The following is a 22,944-nucleotide window of genomic DNA, read 5'->3' as shown; positions in this document are numbered from 1 at the left end:
CTGCTATGTTCCTTTTTATAAAACACTATATATCATTCTAAACCTTTGGATACTTATCAAGCCGCAAAAATGTTCCAAACATTTAAATTTCAAATTGGAGCATTTCATGTTTTCATGGAAAAATATTAAATATCATAACTAAGATGGTAAGAAAAATATAAATTAAGACTCTAAAGAATATATATTTTATATATTCAGATTCAAATATTTAAAAATAGAGAGAGATCGCCGGAGGTCACCTCATCAGAGAGATTCCCGAGAGCTCATATTGCATTGTACCATTTTCAAACATGCCAATATTTTTCTCTTATTTTTACTTTCTATGTAATAATGAGCCTTATTTTGTAGGAGCTCTGCAAGTACCGTTTTGTTTGAATCGAATGGTTGCTTTGAGAACTTTTATTTTCTTGAAGTTTTCATCGAACGTTTTATTTTTCTTCTAAACCGTACTAAAAGGTCGTTTTGAACTGTGTAATAAATGAGGAATTTATAAAGGTCGAAAACTTTATTCCTTATTATAATTTTTTTTTCACTCTTTTTATTTCACATCTTAACTCAGGAAAATTCATTTTCTTGAGTCGGCCATGACATTAACTAAAATTTAAGATTGTGTAATTTGGAATGTTTATCTTGCTACCGCTTGATCTGGACCATCCATCTTATATCATTTTAGGCATATAAATAGACCCAAACTAGATGGGGGGAGGAATAACATCGCCATCATGTCTCTCTATATCTCTAGAACCCTCTTAATCACTCCACTTCTCTTTCTCTTTCTCACTCTTCTCTTGCTCACTCTTCTCTTGTGGTCCCAGTGGTGATACTTTTTTAGACCACTAGCAACTAATACAGCTCGGTCATACGTTTCAAACATTCTAATGCCCATAAATATGATGGACTTGGCACTAGGGCTGGGTTCGGATAGGTTCGGTCTGAAAAAGCTGAAAACCGAGTCCGAAACCGACACTGTCAGATCGGTCCGGATCGGTGTTTTGAGCAGGTTGAAACCGATGAGAGACCGACCCAAACACAATCGGTCCGGTGTTTCGGTTTTTCGGGCCAAGAAAACTGTTTTTCCAGAACTATGCAAACTGCAGAATTGCAAATTCAAAGACTGCAAACTGCAGAATTGCAGATTCAAAAACTGCAAACTGCAAACTAAAGCAGTAAAGCAGTAAAGCCATCCAATCCAAGTAAAGCAGAAATGCAGAATTGAAAGCAAAGCTGTAAGGCAGAAATGCAGAATTGAAAGCAAAGCTGTAAAGTACAAATGCAGAAATGCAGAAACTAAACAAAACTGTAAACATAAAAATGCAGAAATGCAGAAAATGCAGAATTGAAAGCAAAACTGTAAAGTATAAATGCAGAAATGCAGAAGCTAAGCAAAACTGCAAACTACAAATGCAGAAATGCAGAAACTAAACATAAAGTGATAAAACTATCGAAACTGAACAAGTAGAATTGCAGAAATGCAAACATGTACCAAATATCGGTCCGGATCGGTTCTGCAAACACTGAAACCGAGACCGAACCGAATGACACTTTAATCGGTTCGGTTTAGCCCGACCCGAGGATCTCAGCTTTGAAAACCGACCCGAATGGTCGGTTTCGGTCCGGATCGAGCCGGTTTCTCGAACTCTCGGTTGAAAACGCCCACCCCTACTTGGCACTATTCTTGGCAAGGACTCAGGAGGTATCGATTGTTGGGATTTGGTGGCTGCCACTAACAAAGCGGAAGAAGTACATTTCAACCGGAGGTTATGAATCCATGGTTGAAAGTTGAAAATGAGATTGAAAATGAAAACGAGTGTGGAAATGTAATAATATAATAGGGTTTGGATTGAGTTTTATAGGATCCGAATAGAATAGTATACAAATTTGCAAATTCTATATTCTAGAGAGGTTACATCAGGCAATTATGGGAGAGGGCTCATGCACGTGTTTTTTTTATTTGGGACTGTGTTGGGCAGAAAGATTGCATAATAGAGAATCAAATTAAAATCTGGGATTGAAGAGAGCCAAGGTTGATTTCGATATTTTTCCTTCCATATGGGGCCAATGGGGGCTGAGTTGGCATACAGCAGACCACATCAGCGGTTAATGGCTGCATTTCACGGACGCATGTGGGAACGACCTATTGTATGAGAAATCTGAAATCATAGTGCATGGGTGTTCTTGATGAAATTGGAAGTTCAGGATTTGAATTGATTTTGGACCCAAACCACTGGATAGTAACTAGTATTTAGCCCATATTTGTATGAGTTGATATTGCTACACAAGCCTAATTGGGCAATTTGAACATGATAAAATGCGTATATAAGCCAATAGTGTTGCGACATAAGATAAGTACAAAAAAAATGTATACCTATACTTAGGTTTACTCTAAACTTCGAGCACAAATTTTTTAGGTAGGCTGGAATTTGTAAAACCCAAAGAATTTGTAAAATTAAAAATATGAATATGAATACATATATTACTGAGATGCTTAAAAATTGTTTAGATGATTTATTTCATATCAAACACCAATCTTTAAGGGCTCTGCGATGAAAGTTTACATTACGGAAAATCTACATCATTTTTAGATAATTTTTTGAATACCCAAGGTATGTATTATAATTTTCAAAAGATTAAAAAGTAAGGAAAATAACTATTATATATATATTGGGTCATTTATCTTGCCACCACTTGATCTGGACCATCCATCTTAGGTCATTTTAGGCATATAAGAACCCAAACCAGATGGTAGGGGAACAGCATCGCCCCCGTCTCTCTCGATCTGTCTAGAACCCTCTTGAGCACTCCCTTTCTCTTTCTCTCTCTTTTCTTGTGGTCGTAGTGGTGACAAATTTTTTAGAGCAACATAACTCAACCATAGGTTTCAAACATTCTAGTGTCCATAGATATGTCTCAGATTAATGAAATCAAGTCTCATACCGAATTGTGAAGTTTGCTGATGTTGTTGGTGATTCTGATGGTTGGTTTCTGTCGAGATCGACATAAGTACTATAATAATTGACAACAAGGTCTACGTGATGGTATGATTAGATCAGTTTTGTTTCTTTCCACATATGTTTTGAGTAATTTAATGATATCAGATTGTTTTCAATTATTTTGGGTGAGGGTTGTTACATGCTTATTGATCATCTACATATGTTATAAGTTACATTTGAAATCAAACATAGTGCAATTGTTGTCGGTGAGTTGTGACATGTTGGTAAGTTATAATGCGAACATTGTAAAGATTATGAATTTGATTCTCATTGACATTCGTAAGGGTGGGGTGGGCTAAGGGGTTTTTTTTTTTTTTTTTTTTTTAAACATATTGCAAGTGTTTAATGTAATCACTCCTTGAGATACCAAATTGGGTCAAATAATAATTTACCAATTTGAGTTATATGATAACTTTGGTCATACGCGAGCCTTGAGTAATTATCTGAAGGAAAACCAATTTATTATTTATGGGCTAAATACTGATTACTACCCTGTACTTTAGATCCAAAATCAATTCAGTCCCTGAACTTCTAATTTCATCAAGAACACCCCTGCACTTTCAATTTCATCAAGAACACCCCTGCACTTTCAATTTTGATCTAATAGGTCCAATTTGTTAGTCTTCCGACAATTGAGTCATTTAACTTGTTGACGTGGCTCATATATGGCCTATGTTTTATGATATGGTATTGAGGTGGCCTGCATAGTCAATTTAGGAGTGAGTCCCACTATAGAAATCTATCAAATAAATAGTTTTTCAACAAATAATCTAACTATAACTTGAACCCATAACATAATATTAACGAATTGGATCTATTAAATCAAATTCAAAGTGCAGGGGTGTTTTTGATGAAATTAGAAGTCCAGGGACTGAATTGATTTTGGACCTAAACTACAAGGTAGTAACCAGTATTTAGCCCATTATTTATCATTGGTTGATAAAAAGATATTATGGAGTAAGACTTCCAACTCCAAGAATTTCAAGTGAATTCTCCTTAGCTAGTGGCTTTCTTATACAATGTAGTAAATAATAAAATGACACATGTTGTCATAGGCTAGTCCGCATAACAAGATATTGTCCGCTTTAGGCCCTGCCATCACGGATGGGGAAGTGAGTCTGCACATATAAGGCACATCACCTCCTCTCCCCCGGGCGTTGTGGGATTCACAATCCACCCCCCTTAGAGGCCTGACTCCCTTGTCGGCACCAACATGTTCATAGATAAGTTTAATCTAATAGTTTTCCAAAAAGTATCACACTAATAGACAAAAAACCATTTTCAATTTAATTGCATAATTATATTTTAGTATACAATAAGAGTAGGCCGATTTCATTTATATAACAATGAACTGATTCTACTTTTATTGTTACTATAAAATGAAAAATCGTTTATTACTTTGATAAAATTATTATCTAAGATACGAATATTATCTGAGAGTATTCTAACACAGCAGCTTACACTTAAAAGCAAGAAGAAGAAAAAATAAAACAAAATAATCTTGTTTGGTGAAAAATACATTAAACACAAATTTTGTCTATGAAAGGCAAAGCCTAATCACACAGAATACTAGGCTCTAAATTTCTGTTAATGATTATATTGAAAACCTAACTTCATCTACAGATTAAGCAGAAGATCGATATTCCTAAGCTACGAGGTGAATACTATTTAACCTCTTTTTTGTACAGTATTTTTGGATATGCATATATGAACTATGTGGAACTCATACACATTTCAGGAAAACAGTTTTGAATTAATTATAGCTATTTATGTTGTCAGAACATCAGGAAGATTGGTGGGTGCCCCGAGAATTTTACCACCAACATCAGGAAATGATTCAATTCCTGGTATGGAAGACACATTTCCATCTCTACCAATTTGAATTGGGTATTGCATCAAGTGTCCCTTCAACTCCCGATGCTCTTGGGCTACAAATTGATTCCAGTTTTGTTTGGCAATCTCACAAACACGCTTAGTGCATTCAAGGCTTTGAGGGTCTTTAAAAGTATCCTCAAGTCCACCGAGGTGCTCAGCCCAAAGAGACATTCGGTAACCATATACCTGGATTCAACCAACCTGCCTCTATTAAAACGGAACTAATGCAGTCAATCCATAAATTTAGAACTAAATTTGAAGTTAAATATTTTTTTTTTATTACAAGCATAATATTGAATGTGTGATGAATCATAAACCTTTTACTAACTTAACTTTAATAGAAAAACTTCTCTATATTCATAAGGTTAGCATCCAACCAAAATTAATTATTATTATTATTATTATTATTATTATTCCATAACAGAGCTGTAGTTTAAAAAAATTATTGTTTGACTTAGTCATTGTTAACAAAAGTTGTTTGGATTATATGTACCTCATTAATAAAAGGGCTAAATACTGGTTACTGCCCTATGATTTAGGTCCAAAATCAATTCAGTCCCTGGACTTCTAATTTCATCAAAAACACCCCTGCACTTTCAATTTTGATCTAATAGGTCCAATTCGTTAATATTTTGTTATGGGTTCAAGTTATAGTTGGATTATTTTTTGAAAAACTATTAATTTTTAATAGTAGGACTCACTCTTAAATTGACTAGAGGTGGCCTGCAGACACCACATCATAAAACATAGGTCATGTATGAGCCACATTAACAAGTTAAATAACTCAATTGTCTGAAAACTAACAAATTTGACCTATTAGATCAAAATTGAAAGTGCAGGGGTGTTTTTGATGAAATTAGAAGTTCAGGGACTGAATTGATTTTGGACCCAAACTATAAGGTAGTAATCTATATTTAGCCCTTAATAAAACAAAGCATCCACGTGTATTGAATAATATGTTCTTTTGGAGAACGGCCGCATCTCTTCTCCTTCTGAAAAGAGACCTAGGGTTTTTTTTTTTCCTTTTTCCATCTCTGAGTCTCGTCCGGCGACTCCCTCAATGGCAGGCTTCTTGCCTTGTCTAGGGTGGTGTGCTGCCGGATGGGGTTTCTTGAAGCTATTGCTCGGAGAAGTTTTTCTGGTGAGGGTTGTTGCTCTATGCTTTGGCATGATGGTAGAGGCTGCGAGTTCCTAGTGCGCAACATCTGATTGCACAGTGGTTGTAGTGTATAATGACAAAGCTATGTTGATGGCATCCTAAACTCATTGGCGACGGGGATTGGGTCTGGCAGCGCAAGTCGTGGCTTGACGGCGCGTAGCATTCGGCGTGGTAGTGGCAGTATAGACCGTGCGACGCAGGTGTGGCAGCGTGGTCGTGGAGGCATGACCGTGGCGGCCTGGATTGGAAGCGATGAAGATACTGAAGTTGCAACTGTGGTGTGGTGGAGTTTGGAACTGGGCATGAGTCTGCCATGCTTGCTGGGCTGGAGTTGTGACTTTCTTTTAAGCTGCCCTCTTGGGTTTTTTATTTAATAGTTAGTTCTTTTACTTTCTAATAATCTCCTATTTTTTTAGAAAGCTATGCAGTTAAATGTGCCTATTTATCTAGCACCTCTGGAGTAGTACCAAAAGAGATTCACGCTATTTTTCTATGTAATATGATGTCTAATGAGTGGATCCATTGTCTATGTACCACCGAGAGTACTACCACACCTTCTTGTCTGTCACTATGTTGAGATGACAGCGAAAGGGTATGTTACGGTCACTCTGGCTTGAGATGCCGCGACCATTTACCCAATTTCAGCATGAACATTGCCCACTTACTCCACCAAGAGTTTTTTTAACCCTAATTACCCAATCTAACCTATAGTGACAGTTTTGCCCCCATATTAAGAAATTACAAAATCCCAGTCTTTATCTCTCTCCTCATACCAGATCCGATCACTCTCTCTCTGATATCTGATCCTCTCTCTCTCTGATCTCCGATCACCATATCCGGCTGCAACGATGGCGACGATGCCCTCCGTCGACAAGGCCGCCTGCTTCTCTCGGCCTGAAGACGACGACGCCGCCCTCCGTCGACCTAGCTGCCAGTTTCTCTATGGCCACCTTCGAAGTCATCAACGTTCAATTCTCTCCAGTCACCAGTTCGACTCGATTTCGTTTCCAGACCCTTATCTTCGACGCCTAGTTCGTTTCCAGTCCTTCATCTTCGACGACGAGTTCTTTTCCAGGCCCTATCTCTCTCCACAACCGACCCGAACGCCAGATGTGGCTGACCCGAAATTACAGCGATCGGAGCCGGCGCTGGAGCTTCTTCAACCTCCAAGAGCGGTCGACGACTTATAAAACGACCGACTAGTCGTCCAGACCCGAACGTCGACCGACGTATAGCCTTCAGACGCCGGAGACGAAGCCATGGTGCCGCCGAAGATGGTGATTGGGTGCCCAGAGCTTTACTGGGTACCCAAATAAGTTTCTAGTTTTTTTTTTTTTTTTTTGCTACCACTACATTTCCTGCTGGTCAAATTTTATTTCTCCAGTAGTGATTGCTTTTTATTATGATTTCGTTGGCAAGGGTGATCGGTCAAAAGAGTTGTTTTCTCTCACTATATGACTTCTCTCACTATATGAATACTTGTTATATGCTTGGTTTGATAATTTTTTGACTTGCCTAGCAAACTTTTTCAAAATTGACTTGGCAATAATAACATTATTGAGGGGCAATAATGTTTCTACTGGGGGTAATAATCATATTACTGGGGGGCAATAATGTGATTATTGGGAGACAATAATATGATTATAAATTGATCAATTGTGCCTGTAGTGTATTCATTTTGGTTTTGGGAGTTTATACAATTCACTAGGCGGCAAATAATATGATCACTGGGCAGCAATAATATGATTATTGGGAGGCAATAATATGATTACTGGGGGGCAATAATATGGTTACTGGGTATTATTAGGGGGCAATAAATTCAGACTCCGGAATCCGGTCACCAGTCCGGTAGCCGGATTCCGGATTCCGGTCACCGGTTGCCAGATTCCGGTCACCGGAGTCGGCGGCCGCCCACTGGCTACCGAAGTCCGGCAAGGTGGAGGATGACCTCTCCCTCTAAGTGAGAAAGAATGAGAGGGCAAAAAAGTCCCAAAAATAAATAAAAAGAATGAAAAAAGAATTAATTGGGTATTAGGGAAATAATCCCTTAGAGTGTTTTGGGTAAATGGGGTTTTTAAACAGTTGGTGGAGCAAGTGGGCAATTTTCATGCTGAAATTGGGTAAATGATCATTTCCCCTATTTTAATGCCCCTTTGGGTCGATTAAAAAAATAATAATAATAAATAAAGCTAGGAATAGAACGCGCCTCACCCCCTAGACCTAAGAAAATAGGGAATCTAGGATTTCTTCAACTTCTGCCTTGTTCAGAATTCTTTGATCCAATTCTTTGGATCGCTTAGGTAGTTAGGTGACGTGCTCTTTGGTTGGGATTCGATTTACCAAATTGCTACCACAAAATCACGATAGCATTGTGGATTGGGGAAAAAGCGGGAACACAGAATTTTCAAGATCTTGATTTCGCCGGATTAATCATCTGCAATGGGTTGTTTGGCTCCTTATTGTGCTGCGACATGATCCTGGCATCCATTCTCCCTTGAGTTTCTTTTCCATTGGCTTAGGAATAGATGGCGGTGTCAACTCTGGCTGCTAACCTATGGTATTGAGTTTCAACATTCCGTATTCCTCTAGTTATGGTAAGTAATTCCTTCAAATTCAATCAATTAACGTTCTGGTCTTTTGGCCTCTAGAAGTTAGTTTCATTTTATGGTATGTCCTCCGCCCTAGCTCTTTTAATTTATGTTTGTTCATCAGCTTTCTTCTTTATTCAACCTTATTCCATTTGATATTGGTTACGTGCTATTGGAGTTTGTTGAATGGAGTTAAAACTACTAGTATTTGTGGTAGTTCTATCCTAATCATAGTTTTGCTTATTGGACAATTTGTTATTAGTTCTCTCATTTCTAACTTAAAAATTGGGACTTTGTATCTACACCTACACATTATTAGTAGACCTTGGAATTCTATCAAGAATAGTAAAGCTGACTTTTGTAGATTAATTTCTGGAAATTACTTGATTAATGAACATGAATATTTAACAACTATTGTTGCCAAATTTTCTTTACTATTTCTATCTCTCAAAAGAGAAACAAAAATATGATCATTGTTATGAATGCAACCAATAACCTTACTAGTGAGGACCTGGAACAAGGAAGCTTCAAATCTTAATGTTGTCTCATGAGAGTTCTAATTTAGAATAGCCAAGGTAGTTCCTGGCTAGGCTTTAGCTCAAATTCAGTTCTATGAAACTGTCTTGAGGCTAGATATTTTGTTCATCCTAGATACTAGGATCCCTAATGAGAGTCAGGCCACTAAAATTGCTTCCCAATTTGCTTTTTATTTTGATAAGTTTACTTTTATATGCTTTGATGGACAATGTGGTGATTTAATATTGCTTTGAAATTCTTGCACTGTTAATCTGAATATTATTAAGCATCATGATAGATTTCTGCATTGTGAAGTTTTTGACCCCTTATTAAATGTTAAGTGGTTTGCCTCTTTTGTTTATGTTTACCCTTACAAACCTGTCCATAACAGTTTGTGGAATGAACTAAAATTACATGAATCCCCAAATAATGATCCTTGGATTCTTATTAGTGATTTTAATAATGTTTGCTCGGATGACGAAAAAAGTGGTGGAAATTCCCTTTTTAATATGTATATGCAAAATTTTGTTAGCTTTCTAAATGATATTCAAATGACTTCTCTCAAGGCTGAAGGTATACCTTTCACCTGGACCAATAAACACAAAGACCACACTTTGATCTATGAGAGGTTGGATAAGACTATAGTCAATCCCAATTGGCTACATCTTTGTCCAAATTGCTCTTTAGAGAACCTTCCCATTGTAGGCTCCAACAACAAGTGTCTTTCGAATATATATATTTTTTTTTCAATTTTCTAATGTCTTTCTTATCTTCAATAAACAAAGTTGTTAAAGTGGAAGGGTTTCAAACCTGGCCATGTGGATGAAGATTTTTTAGAGTTGCCCATGTATGGTGTGGTTGGTAAGCACCCATAGCAATTTCTGTGTCCCTTGAACCATCCATTGATCTTTGGTTAATATTTGCAGAACCCATGATTACAAACTCATCATCAACAATCATTCCTTTGGCATGAACATAGATCATAAACCGACGGAACTTTTGGGCTGATGCCTATTAAGAAGAGACAACAAAATTTGTATTCTTCAGCTGATTTGTTGCTTTGTGTTAAAGAAAAAAAAATCAAATGAGATAAAAAAACTTACCAAGGTACGATTGTCAAATGACTGATTAGCTTCAGATGTACCTTTCGAAGATGGAGGTTCACGCTTACCAAGACAGTAAAAGTTCAAATAATCCTGTGGATGATACTGATCAGAAAGGCCTGCCTCTTTAAGGGCATTTGTAACAATCTTGTACATCATACCCATTGTTTGTGCCTGTGGTAATATGATATCCTTTAAGCCAATATTGGAAAGATAAAAATTAGATTTCACATTAAATATCAAAGTTAATGAAATTCATAGCTTCTTATTTTACCCTTTGTTGTATTATGCTATTTTCCTATTATTAAAACGTAACACTTTAGTACATATAATTTTAAGGTTCGATCATATTCACTCCTGTTGCAAATAACTCATTTTCAGATTATAATTTCATGATCTAATTGTTGATGTTTCATAACATAATGTAAAGATTATGTAAAAAATCAATCAAACTGAGACCTGTTAGTGATTCATTTATATGAAAAGCATAGATGGTCCATCATAATAGTAGTAATTATTGTCAAATTGTCTATATATTTGATTCAGTTCGATCATAAAGTGATCTCCGATTCAATTAAATCTTTATAGACATGATCTTTAAAAGGTAATAATATGAAATTATATGAATCATAATAGAGAGCGAATATTCTCGTTCATGCAAAGGGTGAAACTAGGAATTAACTCTTTAATACTAGCATAGGCTATAATGCAATAAAGTTTATCATTTTGTATTAATACAATCACCGAGCTTTCAACTTCTTATTTGCAACTGCTTATAAAATAAACGCATAATTGGTTTGATTCTTGTCTCGAGAAGATCATAACTTATAAAATCTATTTCACCTTCAAATATTTAAGCTTTAAGGAATAAATAAATAACCAAAGTTTGCATAACGTGTTGCACCCTTAGCCACACATACAATCTCATCTTGCACCATACATACAAACTAATGTGGAGAAAGAGAAACGTATATGTGCAACCTAACCTTACACCTTGAAAATGAATAAGGAAGTAGTGAACAAAAATTTCAGAGGTCATGACCGTTGCAAGTAGAGATTAGATATGATGTTATACAACCACTAAACTTACTTTAAAAGCTTAAGTTTTTAGCATATTGAAAAAAAAAAACACACTTATAAACCTAAAATGATTACTTGTTAAAGGTGATGAGTTTTGAATATTTCTTCTTCGTTATATAAATGGATAAGCCTATAAATGTTACACAAAAATCATGTTTGAACTAACAAAATGCGAAATAAGTATTTTATAGTTTCTTTAGCATCATTGTATGAAGTGAACTTAGACTTAAAAATTTCTTTGATGATAATAAGACATTTAATTTTTCAATAAATAGGCCAGAGACCAAGATGTCACAAACGTTTATCATCATCTCACCTGCCAGTATAAAATTTCTTGAACAGATGAGGTAGTTGGAACACCTTCTGGCCACATAGGTATTACTATATACACTGAGAAACGTTCATTTGCCTTGATTTTGCTAGCTATTTTCAGAGCTAATTCCATTGGGACCAAGTTATCTGCACCTATAATATCATTGAGATATCAAACACATATCTTCAAATTGTCGTGCAAATTGCCAAAAAAAAAAAAACAGAGAGAGAGAAGAAAAGTTTCAAAAAGTTCTTTCAGTGTAAATAAGATGTGCAATGAAAAACTATTAAACTCAACAATAGTGTCGTAAACAAATGACCTAGCAGAGCTCTGCTAGGGTTTGTGAGAGGCCGCCCATGGGTTGGCGTTTCTATACCTCCCTCCATCTCCGATAGAGCAAATCTCCGGCCATAGTGTCGCAGTTGGCGTGTATGGTCGAGGCCATACCCTCCTTTTTTCCTTTTATCTCCAAGACGTCGATATCAACCATCCGGGTTGAGCTGGTCGCCCTCTCTCTTCCTCTGATTGCCACGCGCAGGGGATTGAGCTTGTCCTCGGTCCACTGCTCTATTGGAATGGTGGTTGCGGGTGACTGGAGGGTTTGGGATCCAGGGCTTCTGCAGGCGTCAAGGTGGTTTGGTCTCAGCCCTAAGCCTAGTGGTGGAGTACCTGCTACGTCTCCGGTTCGGCTGCGTTCGGATCGTGTTATGTTGGTACCCTTTTTCAAAGGTTGGCAGTAGGGGTGGCGGTGCTCTCTGCCTAATCTGCGAAGATGGACGGACTGGTGGAGTCGCGTCTATGAGATGGCAACGGAGAGATCTCGTGGGGAGGAAGCTAATCCTCCTGAGGCATTTTCACTCGAGGGTTATGGGTCTTCTCGCATATGGGCCGTTGTTACTTGGCTGGAGTGTCGAGGTGATGTCCGTGAGGTGGCGGCTGATGCACCGATGTGGTGTTGGTGCGAGGGTGACGGAAAGCACAAAGATTTTGCTGATTTGGCTACTAGGGTTCATTCTGCTTGGGCTTGGGTTTGGATCTATTTTTCAGATTTGGGCTTGGGCCTGTTTGGGTGGTCTATGGCAGTGAGATTTGGGCTCTCTAAGGCTTGGATCCAGATTTGGGATCCTGGCGGTTTTTCTATAAAAACTTGGGATCCAAGAAGGCTTCTGTTTTGGTACCTAAATTGTTATTTTGCTTGAGATCAATACTTGCGAGGAACTGTAATTATTGGTCTGAGGTTGTCAGCGAGTCTACTGATGGATTCTGCGGAAAAATTTAATTGTCAGCCTCTTATTAGTTTACTCACCCCTGAGCTTCACTCAATAGGTGGAGTGATATTGCGTTTAGCGGTGTCTCTTTCTGACGGCCCCACAAGGGCGGGTCACTGTGTAATATTGCTTCTTCCATATTGAATAAAAACGTCTGACCTCCTTCAACTCAAAAAAAGATATGCAATGAAAGTATAAAAACTCGGATTTTGCATATTCAACATCAATAAACTTAAATTGAGATTTTATCATGTCTTGATAAGAGTAAAAAATTGTAGGGACCAATCAAACTTAATCTTGTGTTGATATAAACACTACCAAAAAAAATTGCAATGGTTCACCAGTTAGCGTCGGCGTTCTTTTGCTGTTGGGAACTATCTAGAGCTATTTGGCTTTCTTATCTAGTGGCTTTGGATAAACAGGAATCTACACCGCCATGGAAAGAAGATTCTAAAATCGGAAGAGCTGGTTATTGCTGTCGAGGAATGGCAAATGACTTTTTTTGCCACAAATGCCAAGAGAGCATAACCAACTTTGGTTAGAGGTGCAGTACAGTCGGAGGATGCTGGTGGAGACCACTAGGTCTGGGATATCTAAAATTGAACTTCGATGGAAAAATGGAGTTAGTGGAATAGGTGCAGTGTTTCAGGATCAACAGGGCAAGCTTAGAGGTGCTTTAACAATCCCTCAGGTTGGTAACATCTCTCCATGGGAGGTTGAGTCGTTAGCTTTGCTTCATGGACTCAGGTTTGCCTTGCATGTTGGTTTCAATAAATTGGAAGTGGAGGGTGATGCTTTGACAGTTTTAAATAGTTTACATGATAATAGTAATGATCTTAGTTCGGAGGGTCATATTTTAGATGAAGTTAAACAGTTATTTCAGTCTTTTATTAGTTGTAGTACTTGCAAAGGAAGCTTTGAAGTTGAGTCAACCTATTTTGTGTTTGGAGTCAGGGCCTAGTTAGATCCATCAGTGTGTCAGTATGGACTTCGAGTGTGAAGTCTAAAGTGGACAGAGTTTTGTTGGAAGTTCTTATTCTCATTTTTATTGTAATCTTCGTTTATTAATGAGGTTCTTATTTGATCAAAAAAAAATTGTATTTCTAGTTGATGATGAACATGGATTATGGTGTTTTTATCGATCTTTATTATCACTCCATCACTAAAATATAAAAATAAGGGCTAAATACTGGTTACTACCCTGTGGTTTAGGTCCAAAATCAATTTAGTCCATGGACTTCTAATTTCATCAAAAACACCCATGTACTTTCAATTTTGATTTAATAGGTCTAATTCGTTAATATTCTGTTATGGGTTCAAGTTATAGTTGAATTATTTGTTGAAAAACTATTTATTTGATAGATTTCTAATAGTGGGATTCACTCCTAAATTGACTATGCAGACCACCTCAACACCACATCATAAAACATAGGCCATATATGAGTCACGTCAACAAGTTAAATGACTCAATTGTCGGAAGACTAATAAATTGGACCTATTAGATCAAAATTGAAAGTGCAGGGGTGTTCTTGATGAAATTAGAAGTTTAGGGACTGAATTGATTTTGGACCCAAACTACAGAGTAGTAATCAGTATTTAGCCCTAAAAATAAATAAAATATATCTCTATCCAACTAAATTTGATTAATTACTGTAACAATATGTGTCTTTGTGTGTGTGAATCTTTTGAACAGAAAAACTATGAGATTATCAATAGACTGAATGAATGTTGATTATGCCATGAAATCTAACTTCAATGTATAAATTAGCAGTTGAAATCATATCCATGACAACAATAGAAAATAGATTGCAATTTACCTGCATTTTTGTATGTAGGCCAATAATACGAAGATCCAACAAAATACTGATTTTCAATGTATATAAAGTGTTGAGCTGATCTTATGGCCTTGATATATGCAACATGGATACTCTTGTCAATTTTTAAATTCTTTCCGCAAATAAGATTCTGCAAGAAGAGAATATTAGACTACAAGTGTCATTTTCATGAGTTAGTGAATGATTAGTTGATTATTATATGTTATTTGATACCATTTTATAACATAAAAGTTAGCATGTCAAATTATTATTAAACAACAAAAATCTGATAGAAATGAACTAATAATCATGTAGATAATTGCTAATATGAATGAAAGAATTACATAAACCTAACTCGTTCTAACCTGAACCTCAGCATCTTGGACACCTTTTGGAAACCCCTTCACAGAGCCTGAATCTATTGACCTGAATACCTATCATATAAGAGTCAAAACTGACCACAATTTTTGTATATTTTTTCACAAAAGAGTAGATAAGTATACCATTAGATCAAGTTAACCATTGCAACTTTTTTCTTTTTACCTGTACATGCCAGTTTTCACGATCTTCTTCATTGCTAACACGCACTTTTTCATCACCATTATGATCAGAAGTTGGAGTGACTATCCATGAGACGCGATCTAACCTTATCAACGCATCATCATGCTTATTAGTGACTTTTTTCAGTTTGAAGTCACGCTTTTTCGCTTTTCTCCATCTTTGCTCAAAATTTGTTAATATATCATATGCAGCAGGACCCTCAACTTTACAGTGTAAATCGTGCCAAGGTTCTCTTGGGCCATAAGTGTTCGTCTGTAATGTTACAACAAATACAATTATTAAACACTACACATTATAATTTAGAGAAACTAGAAAAACAAAAAAGATACAAAAAGTTTGGTTAGAATAAACTCAATTTAATAATGATGTTGATTATGAAGACTTAGTACATGAAATAAGCATAAACGGACATATAAATTCGATTATAACTACTTACAGGAAATGTAGGGTTATGAATATCATTTTCAAAGACTGTGTCAAGTTCACGAAATAGTCTATGCTCAGGAGTATCATATCGGCCATCACATAAATCAAGACCACCAATGAAAGCAGTTATTTTCCTGTTACTCCCAGAAGCTGTGTCAAGAATCACACACTTCTGATGATGCGTAAAAAGAGTTCCCACAACCTGAACTAGAGGAATAATCCAATTAAATCAGTGTCTGAATCTAAATCCAAAAGAATTTGTATAAACTATAAGAGTGACAAATGTTTCATTAATTCTAGTATCAAAACTGGTTTATATCTACAAATATAGATGTTCCTCACCTGTTGCTTGAAAATGCTAAGCTTATTGCTTGCATAACGAGGAGAAAGCACACAATGAACACTAGAATGTTTGAAAAACTTTTTTGTTTCCTCATCATGTGTTGCCATGACACCTTCCTGCAATTAAGCTAGTTATCATTTTATCAAATAAAACAACAACAACAATTGTAATAAATGTATATGTGTACTATTTTGTCGGCTTATCTCAAAACACAAGCTGGATAGAAATCACTATATATATGGAAAAAAAAAATATTGTCAAATTGTCTTGTGAATTTATCATAATTTGTGAAGATAAAGATTTTCAATATCCTTTAAATAAGCTGTAGAAAATCTCAAAGGAGTTTGTTAACTAGATGACTATTTTTTTTCATTTAAACGCTTAGACTACACCCACTTCATGTCTATAGAGAAATTAATTTGCTTTGAATAAAAAAAAATGTCATCACATAGTTAAGAAAAGTTTTGTTGTATCCATTACTGTAGTAAGCAAGATAGAATTTACTTTTTCTAAATTTTTATATAAAATTGTATAGATTAATAGAAATGCATATAATAAATACTCTAATAAATTATCTAAAACTTTGAAGTAGAGTGTTAAGAAATTACTGTTTTTAATAGAAACTTGTCGTGCGAAGTTTTATCATCCCAAATTAACAAAACAACGCGGATCCCTTCTTGCGACTTATATTTTAGCAACTCTCCGAGTTCCATTTCTCCTCCAGAGGGTAGTGGCTTTGTTGGTTCCCTTACAAGCTTGACACGATGGTATACAGACCACCCTATAATATATATAAGATGTTGAGCTTCCAAAATAGCGTGACATATTTCTTCCCAACATTTTCTTTGCTGAAAAACTGTACCACCATCTAGTAAAATTTCAGGTAACATATCATTAGGTACATGAGCATCTTGATATAAAGTGACACTCCCTCCTTTGCGAAGTGGAAAATATGTATTAGGAACTCCTTTATATTCTGGCCCGACACCAACACCATTCTTATATAGAGGGTTGTTTTCAACTGGCTTAAACTGAACAGAAACATGCAATTCAGGAAAAGGTTTCAAGCAATTTCCAGGATTACCAATGATGGGAAACCAATCATTAATTGTATTTCCCGAAATGATTTTATCAACAGATATCTCAACTACTCCAATAAGTTCAGCTCCGAGAACATCATTATCCTTAACATGAAACTCCACCTTCATAATAGGGTGAGCAACAGGCACACAAAAATGTTCTTCCCATGAAGGATTTTCACTATTTGAAATTACTCTAGTCTGAGCTACAGTAGCTCCTGCTAGGCAAACAGAAACATAAGGGTCACTTGTAATAGTTGCAGGCCGTTTTCCAGAAAGAGCTTTAGTAGTAGACCGATTTCCAAAAGGAGCAGAGCAAGTTCCAAACATGGTAAAACACTTTCTCATTCTTTCTGAAGGTAAATCCATATTTGGAAGAGATTTAGCTTCTATAATCCATAAATCTAGCTCACCATGCAGGATAATATGTTCTTTAGAACTCTCACCTTCATTTGTTGGGGTTGGAGATTCATGGTGATCCTCATTCCCCATTTTCATAGGTGAACTTGAAACAATAAATGCTTTTGCAATTTTTATGAAGCAAATAACAGATTTGGACACATCTCACAATTGCAAATATAGGTCCGTCATCAATCAAAATTCAGGCTCATGGCACGAATGCTTGTTATAATAAAGAATCTTCCTCTGATGCTTAACTCAACTGAATATGATTATATTCAGTCCATTAACACATGAACTGTACAACTCATAAGTGAGAAACTCATTATCTTCGTATTAATAACCAACTATTGATAAGCCTGAAGTGTGACTTGCTCTATATCCATTGGACATCATAACTTGAAAACAACATGTTTGCTGAATTGATTTAAGAATGAATGATTTCTGCTAAACATATCATAAATATAAACTATATCAGATCAAATTTGAAAAATATACTTAACACATGCATGTGTGTGTGAACATTTTGATAACTACAAAGAAATAATTTTTTAACGACATATGTAAGCAATTAGTACATGACTAATTTAATCTAAAAAATAACTCAAGGCAATTAATTAAGCAAACATCTCCAATTTGTAACCATTAGACGTTCAAAAAAATATCTATTAAAGCAAGGTCAATTCTGAGATTTTGAGGCCTACTAATTATGATCTACATTAAAACGACTAGGGATATTTTTTTTTTTTGATCGGGTTAGTTGTTAGTAACTCACACACCCATGCAGTGGTATCCCAGCGCCAGGACACCTGCACCGACATTGCGGCGAAAGCCTGGCAAAGCCAGACTAATCCACTGCATCGCAGACGCACGAACCCAAAGGGTCCCTCAAATCTGCTGGCCACGGGATGGAGCTGGGATTCGAACGCTAGACCTGGGGGTTCCAGACTAGACCATTCGACCAACACACCACACCACGTGGTTGACTAGGGATATTTGGTGGTGCAAAAAATATATATATTACACTAAGTTCCAAAAGTAAATAAACGACAGTGAAATACTGAGTTTTATTCTAAATTCAAGTTTTTATTGTTTGATATAAGAACTATCTCCCCCAGTAGGTGTTTTCTTTTTTCTTTCTCTAGCACCGTCAAGATTTAGCAAAAAAATAATGAGAAACTAAGAAGGAGAGAGAAAAAAAAACTGGCAAGAGACAAAAATATAAGAAAATAAAATTCAAGGAAAATAATAAAAAAAGAAGAAAATAAAAAAGCTATAAAACTTGTAAAAAGAAAAATAGAAGGAAAGTGACAGAGCAGATCTAACATAAGATAGCATCGCCAATTAAGAAGCGATTTTGCCAACTAAATTAGTAACGCTATTTAGTTTTTATCAACTTCTTTTACTAAATAACCATTTCAAGCTAACTAAAAGATCAGAGGTCTTGAAAAATTAGAGGCACGGTGCGGCTGCACCGCCCGAACCACCAAGGATGGCCCTGTCTGCAAAACATGAAGTATTGCAAATCTATATATATATATATATATATATATATATATATATATATATATATATATATATATACATACAGTCCTTCTTAGCTAAGGACGTCCTTACCTTAGCTTAGGAACGGATTTCCAGTTTTTGACCACTTTTCGATCACAAATTCACATCTTAACCGTTTTTAGGTCCTAATGTTTAGATCACTTCTGCAAATTTTCAACCAAATTGATGATCGTTAAGGTATCAAACTCGATTAAACTAATGAACGAACCGAATTTGTCGAACCGGAACCGTTCGTGTTCATTACTGTAAATTGCAGTTTTGAATGCCTTAACGATCATCAATTTGGCTGAAATTTTGCAAAGATGATCTATACATTAGGACCTAAGAACTAAACTGTTAAAATGTGAATATGTGATCGAAAAGTGGTCAAAAACTGGAAATCAATTCCTAAGGCTAAAGTAAGGACGTCCTTAGCCAAGAAGGACTGTATATATATATAAGTTAATTGTCTCATACTTATAATATGTCTTTATCCAAAACCTTCCAATATGGTATTAGTACTTAGTCTCATTGTGTCAAAGTTTCATTAGTTTAGACACAATAAGTAGGTATTCTAAGTTCGTAAGGAATGTTAGATACATTCCTATTGAAGTTTTTGCTATATAAGCCATAGCTCAAAATTCACAAGTATGTTATTATACAAAATGGATGAATAATGAGGCAAATTTCTCTTTTTGCAAAACTATAATTGAAATAGATAGCAGTTGATCAAACAAAAAATTATGTAGCAAAACATGTGAAATTTAATGAAAATGAACCATTTCAATAATTTTATAAAAGCATATACTGCTTCTAAGCCAATAATTTATAAGTTTTGTCTCAGAATCTTATACAACATGAGAGTGATTGTTTTATGAAAATAGAAGAAACTAAATAAGTTGGAAAACAAAAAAGAAAAAACATGGAGACAAACAAACTTAAAGCCAGGGACTCAATCCTCAAATGCTTACAAAAAAGTGAAGATTAGCCAACCAAAAATTCATAGAGCAATAGCCCTCAAAATATGAAAAATTCATCAAAAGATTTATAAGCACTTCAAGAACAACAAAACCAAACAAAACAAAAATATAAATTAGATTCAACGAATAATAAGCGTAATGCTGATGATAAATATATATAACAAAATTGAGATGATATAATTCTGTTTCAACAAGAGGAGAAGCCAAGTTTAATTCACCTGAGCATAAGAATTTTTTTCCTTCGGTTTGGATCATGAGAGTAGCCAAAGCTTTGACGAAACAGAGAGAGAGAGAGAGGCGATATTGGCTGAAAATTTATGGAAGTGTTCTACTCGCTCCATATCTGCCTCTTTTCCACACAAGACGACCACCTTGCAAGCCTAAAATAGATTAATAACTGAATAATATTCCATGAAAAAGATAAAACTTCTTATAAAAAGAAGAGGAGATGATTAAAATTTCCACCTATTAAGTTTTCTTTTCACATATGACATTTGACCCGTGATTTATGTAGTTTAACGACAAAGGCAAAGTATAGAGCTCTAATAGATTATCACAAGTAACTGGGTAAATATTTACTATCTATACATTGCCTACCAATCCCCTAAAACTGATTGTTGAAGAACCCAAGTGGTATTTTTAGAGAGCAAACCCTAGGGTTTGAGCGGAGAGTGACGGTGGATTCTTCCGAGGATCCTCCGATCACTTAGCAGGGGCAAGGCAATTCATCGTGGGATTCTGGTGATGAGGGCACTGGCAATTTCTTTGCTCGTGTTTCTCTTCAGCATTGGCCGGTGTGGAGAAGACCTGCGTCGATGTTCGTCTTCGACCTCAGATCGGTGCTGCATCTGGTCTAACAGACAGGAATTGATGGTTTTGTTGTCTGATCGGCTATTGTGGCAATGGGGTAGACCACCAGATGTCGGCACGGCGAGCTTGCTGGCGGTGATGGGGACGGTCATATTGTATGGCCGAGGATGTCATCACCTGGATGGTTTGTCGGTGACGGCGCAATCTGGGATGGAGGCACTGCAGGGTGTGCTGATTCTAGGCGTGTGGCGATCAGAGGTGCAGCAATGGCGCCAGGTCCTGCCTTGACTGGGTGCCCATATCAGATTTTTGGGTGCCCAGTATAAGGTCGTGGGCTTGGGGGATGGGCTAGCTTTGGGCCCAAAACAGAGCCCAGTGTTTGGGCTTGAGTTCTCCACAAATTTGGATTTGGGACCCGAGAGGTGTTTTGGGTACTTGTTTGCTCAAATGTGTTCTTATTATTATTTTGGGTGTGTTGTGCTTACGTGCAGGCATATTGCTCATTGCTAAATTCTATAAAAGATCTCTATATAATCACACTGTGAGTACGTCTGGCGAGCAGTGTTAATTGTGCTGGGACGAACATAGTTTTGAGTCATCTACTGATCTCTTGCATGCCCGAATTGCAGATTATGATGGTTTGGTCTCCAAATCTGAAGGTCATGGAAATGGTCTCATTAATCTTGAGAAGGTTGGGAATTTATCTTCAGTTTTCTGTTAGTTTCTCTACAAGTGATTCAGAGCAGTATTTTATTGTACATGAACTACCGGTTGGTGTAGTACACCTTCTGGTTTGTTCTAATTTAGCTCTAGCTTCAAGCCGTTTGTGGCTTGTGTCTGCTCTCAAGGTTTTTCGGGATGCCGTTCTAAACGATTGTAATCGTTAAAAGTTTCAATGAATTCAGTTTTATTTTTTATAATTTAAAAAAAAAAAAACCCATGTAATTTCCATCATGGTACATAGGTGATCAAATCTGTTAGTTTTCTAGTATGAAATATGGTAGGATTGACATACTGGATGCCATGTCTTCAACAATCCCCACATGCCGACCTTTCTTGAACCAGATTAAGATACTTATATTTAAATCTGCATTCCTTTTTCGTTTCTGACTGATCAGTTCCCTTGAGGCGATGTCAGAATCTCTTCCTTGGGAAAAAATAGAAACTGCAAATTGTTGTTTGCATATGTAGCTACTTCTGGGAATATAGATGAATTATGCTGTTTTGTTCATATCCCCATTGATCAGTTCCCTTGTGGCAATTTCACAATAATTTCCTTAACACGGTAATTGCACAAATAGCGGTGAGAATACTGCTATCAGTAACATACGAACCCAGTAATTACATCTTGTTTCTTTGCTTGACAAGATTTGAAACCTAGGACCAGATATATTTCCCAACCTTAGCCCCAAAATCTTAATGACACTCCGTTATTTACCTAATTTGAAAATCTTGGGTGTGTTATTTTATAATTTACAGATTGTGGATAATGTCTTGATACATAATGCGGCAGAAGGAGAGAAGCGCACTTTCCAAAGGATGAGTGACGCACCCAAAGAGAATCATCAGCAGCAACCAGAGGAAGGCAAACAAGAAGGTCCTTGGGCAACTCTTTCATCAACTGTTGAATCATGTTTAGGATTAGATGTAAATTTTCCAAGAAACAAGAGAAAAAGAGGGGAGCGAAGAACTGGCTGGTTCAGATGTTTGGAGCAAGAAATGCTCAGGCGAGCCTGGTAGCCAATGAGTTACATCTCCTTTGCTGGTTCAGGATATTTATGTAGTTCTTCCCTGTAGTTTTTCACATAAGTTGATACAATTGTTTGTTTACTACAGTCATATTGGATTATTGGTTTCTAGATTTAGTGCTAGTGGAGTCTACAAACTGATCATTGTAGCTGACGTTTTCAAAGTGGTCAGCATTTGGGGTTCCATTGAACAAGAAGAAATTTGCAGGCACAAGTTGTTCCCATTGGTTTCTCTCTTCTAATGTAACTTTTTATTTTTAGTTTTGCACTATTTTACAGTTGGGATCCAACTCACTAATTCCTGGGTGTAACTTTCTTCCTCGTAAGGCCATAAAGAGAAAATTGAT

At 36.4% G+C, this 22,944-nt stretch overlaps 1 protein-coding gene across 6 annotated transcripts; it reads right to left on the bottom strand.

The window, feature by feature from the left end:
- Positions 1–4,497: 4,497 nt before the first annotated feature.
- LOC133746379 (phospholipase D delta-like) lies at positions 4,498–21,485 on the bottom strand. Of its 6 annotated transcripts, none has more exons than XM_062174551.1 (12): positions 20,637–21,485; positions 20,258–20,419; positions 16,645–17,958; positions 16,036–16,152; positions 15,704–15,895; positions 15,250–15,519; positions 15,072–15,140; positions 14,710–14,857; positions 11,628–11,776; positions 10,232–10,423; positions 9,939–10,139; positions 4,498–5,051 (listed from the first exon to the last, which is right to left on the bottom strand). In XM_062174551.1, the coding sequence occupies exons 3-12, from the start codon at positions 17,611–17,613 to the stop codon at positions 4,758–4,760; spliced, it is 2,601 nt and encodes an 866-aa protein (XP_062030535.1). In that variant the 5' UTR covers positions 17,614–17,958; positions 20,258–20,419; positions 20,637–21,485; the 3' UTR covers positions 4,498–4,757. The 6 variants fall into 6 exon arrangements, with proteins under 6 accessions (XP_062030535.1, XP_062030538.1, XP_062030536.1 ...); XM_062174554.1 differs by having other exon boundaries at positions 20,258–20,410; XM_062174552.1 differs by lacking the exon at positions 20,637–21,485 and having other exon boundaries at positions 16,645–17,961; positions 20,258–20,572.
- Between the last annotated feature and the right edge of the window lie 1,459 nt (positions 21,486–22,944).

Source organism: Rosa rugosa, chromosome 4 (genome assembly GCF_958449725.1).
Source record: "Rosa rugosa chromosome 4, drRosRugo1.1, whole genome shotgun sequence".
NCBI lineage: Eukaryota > Viridiplantae > Streptophyta > Magnoliopsida > Rosales > Rosaceae > Rosa > Rosa rugosa.
This window is presented reverse-complemented; position numbering and strand designations above follow the sequence as displayed.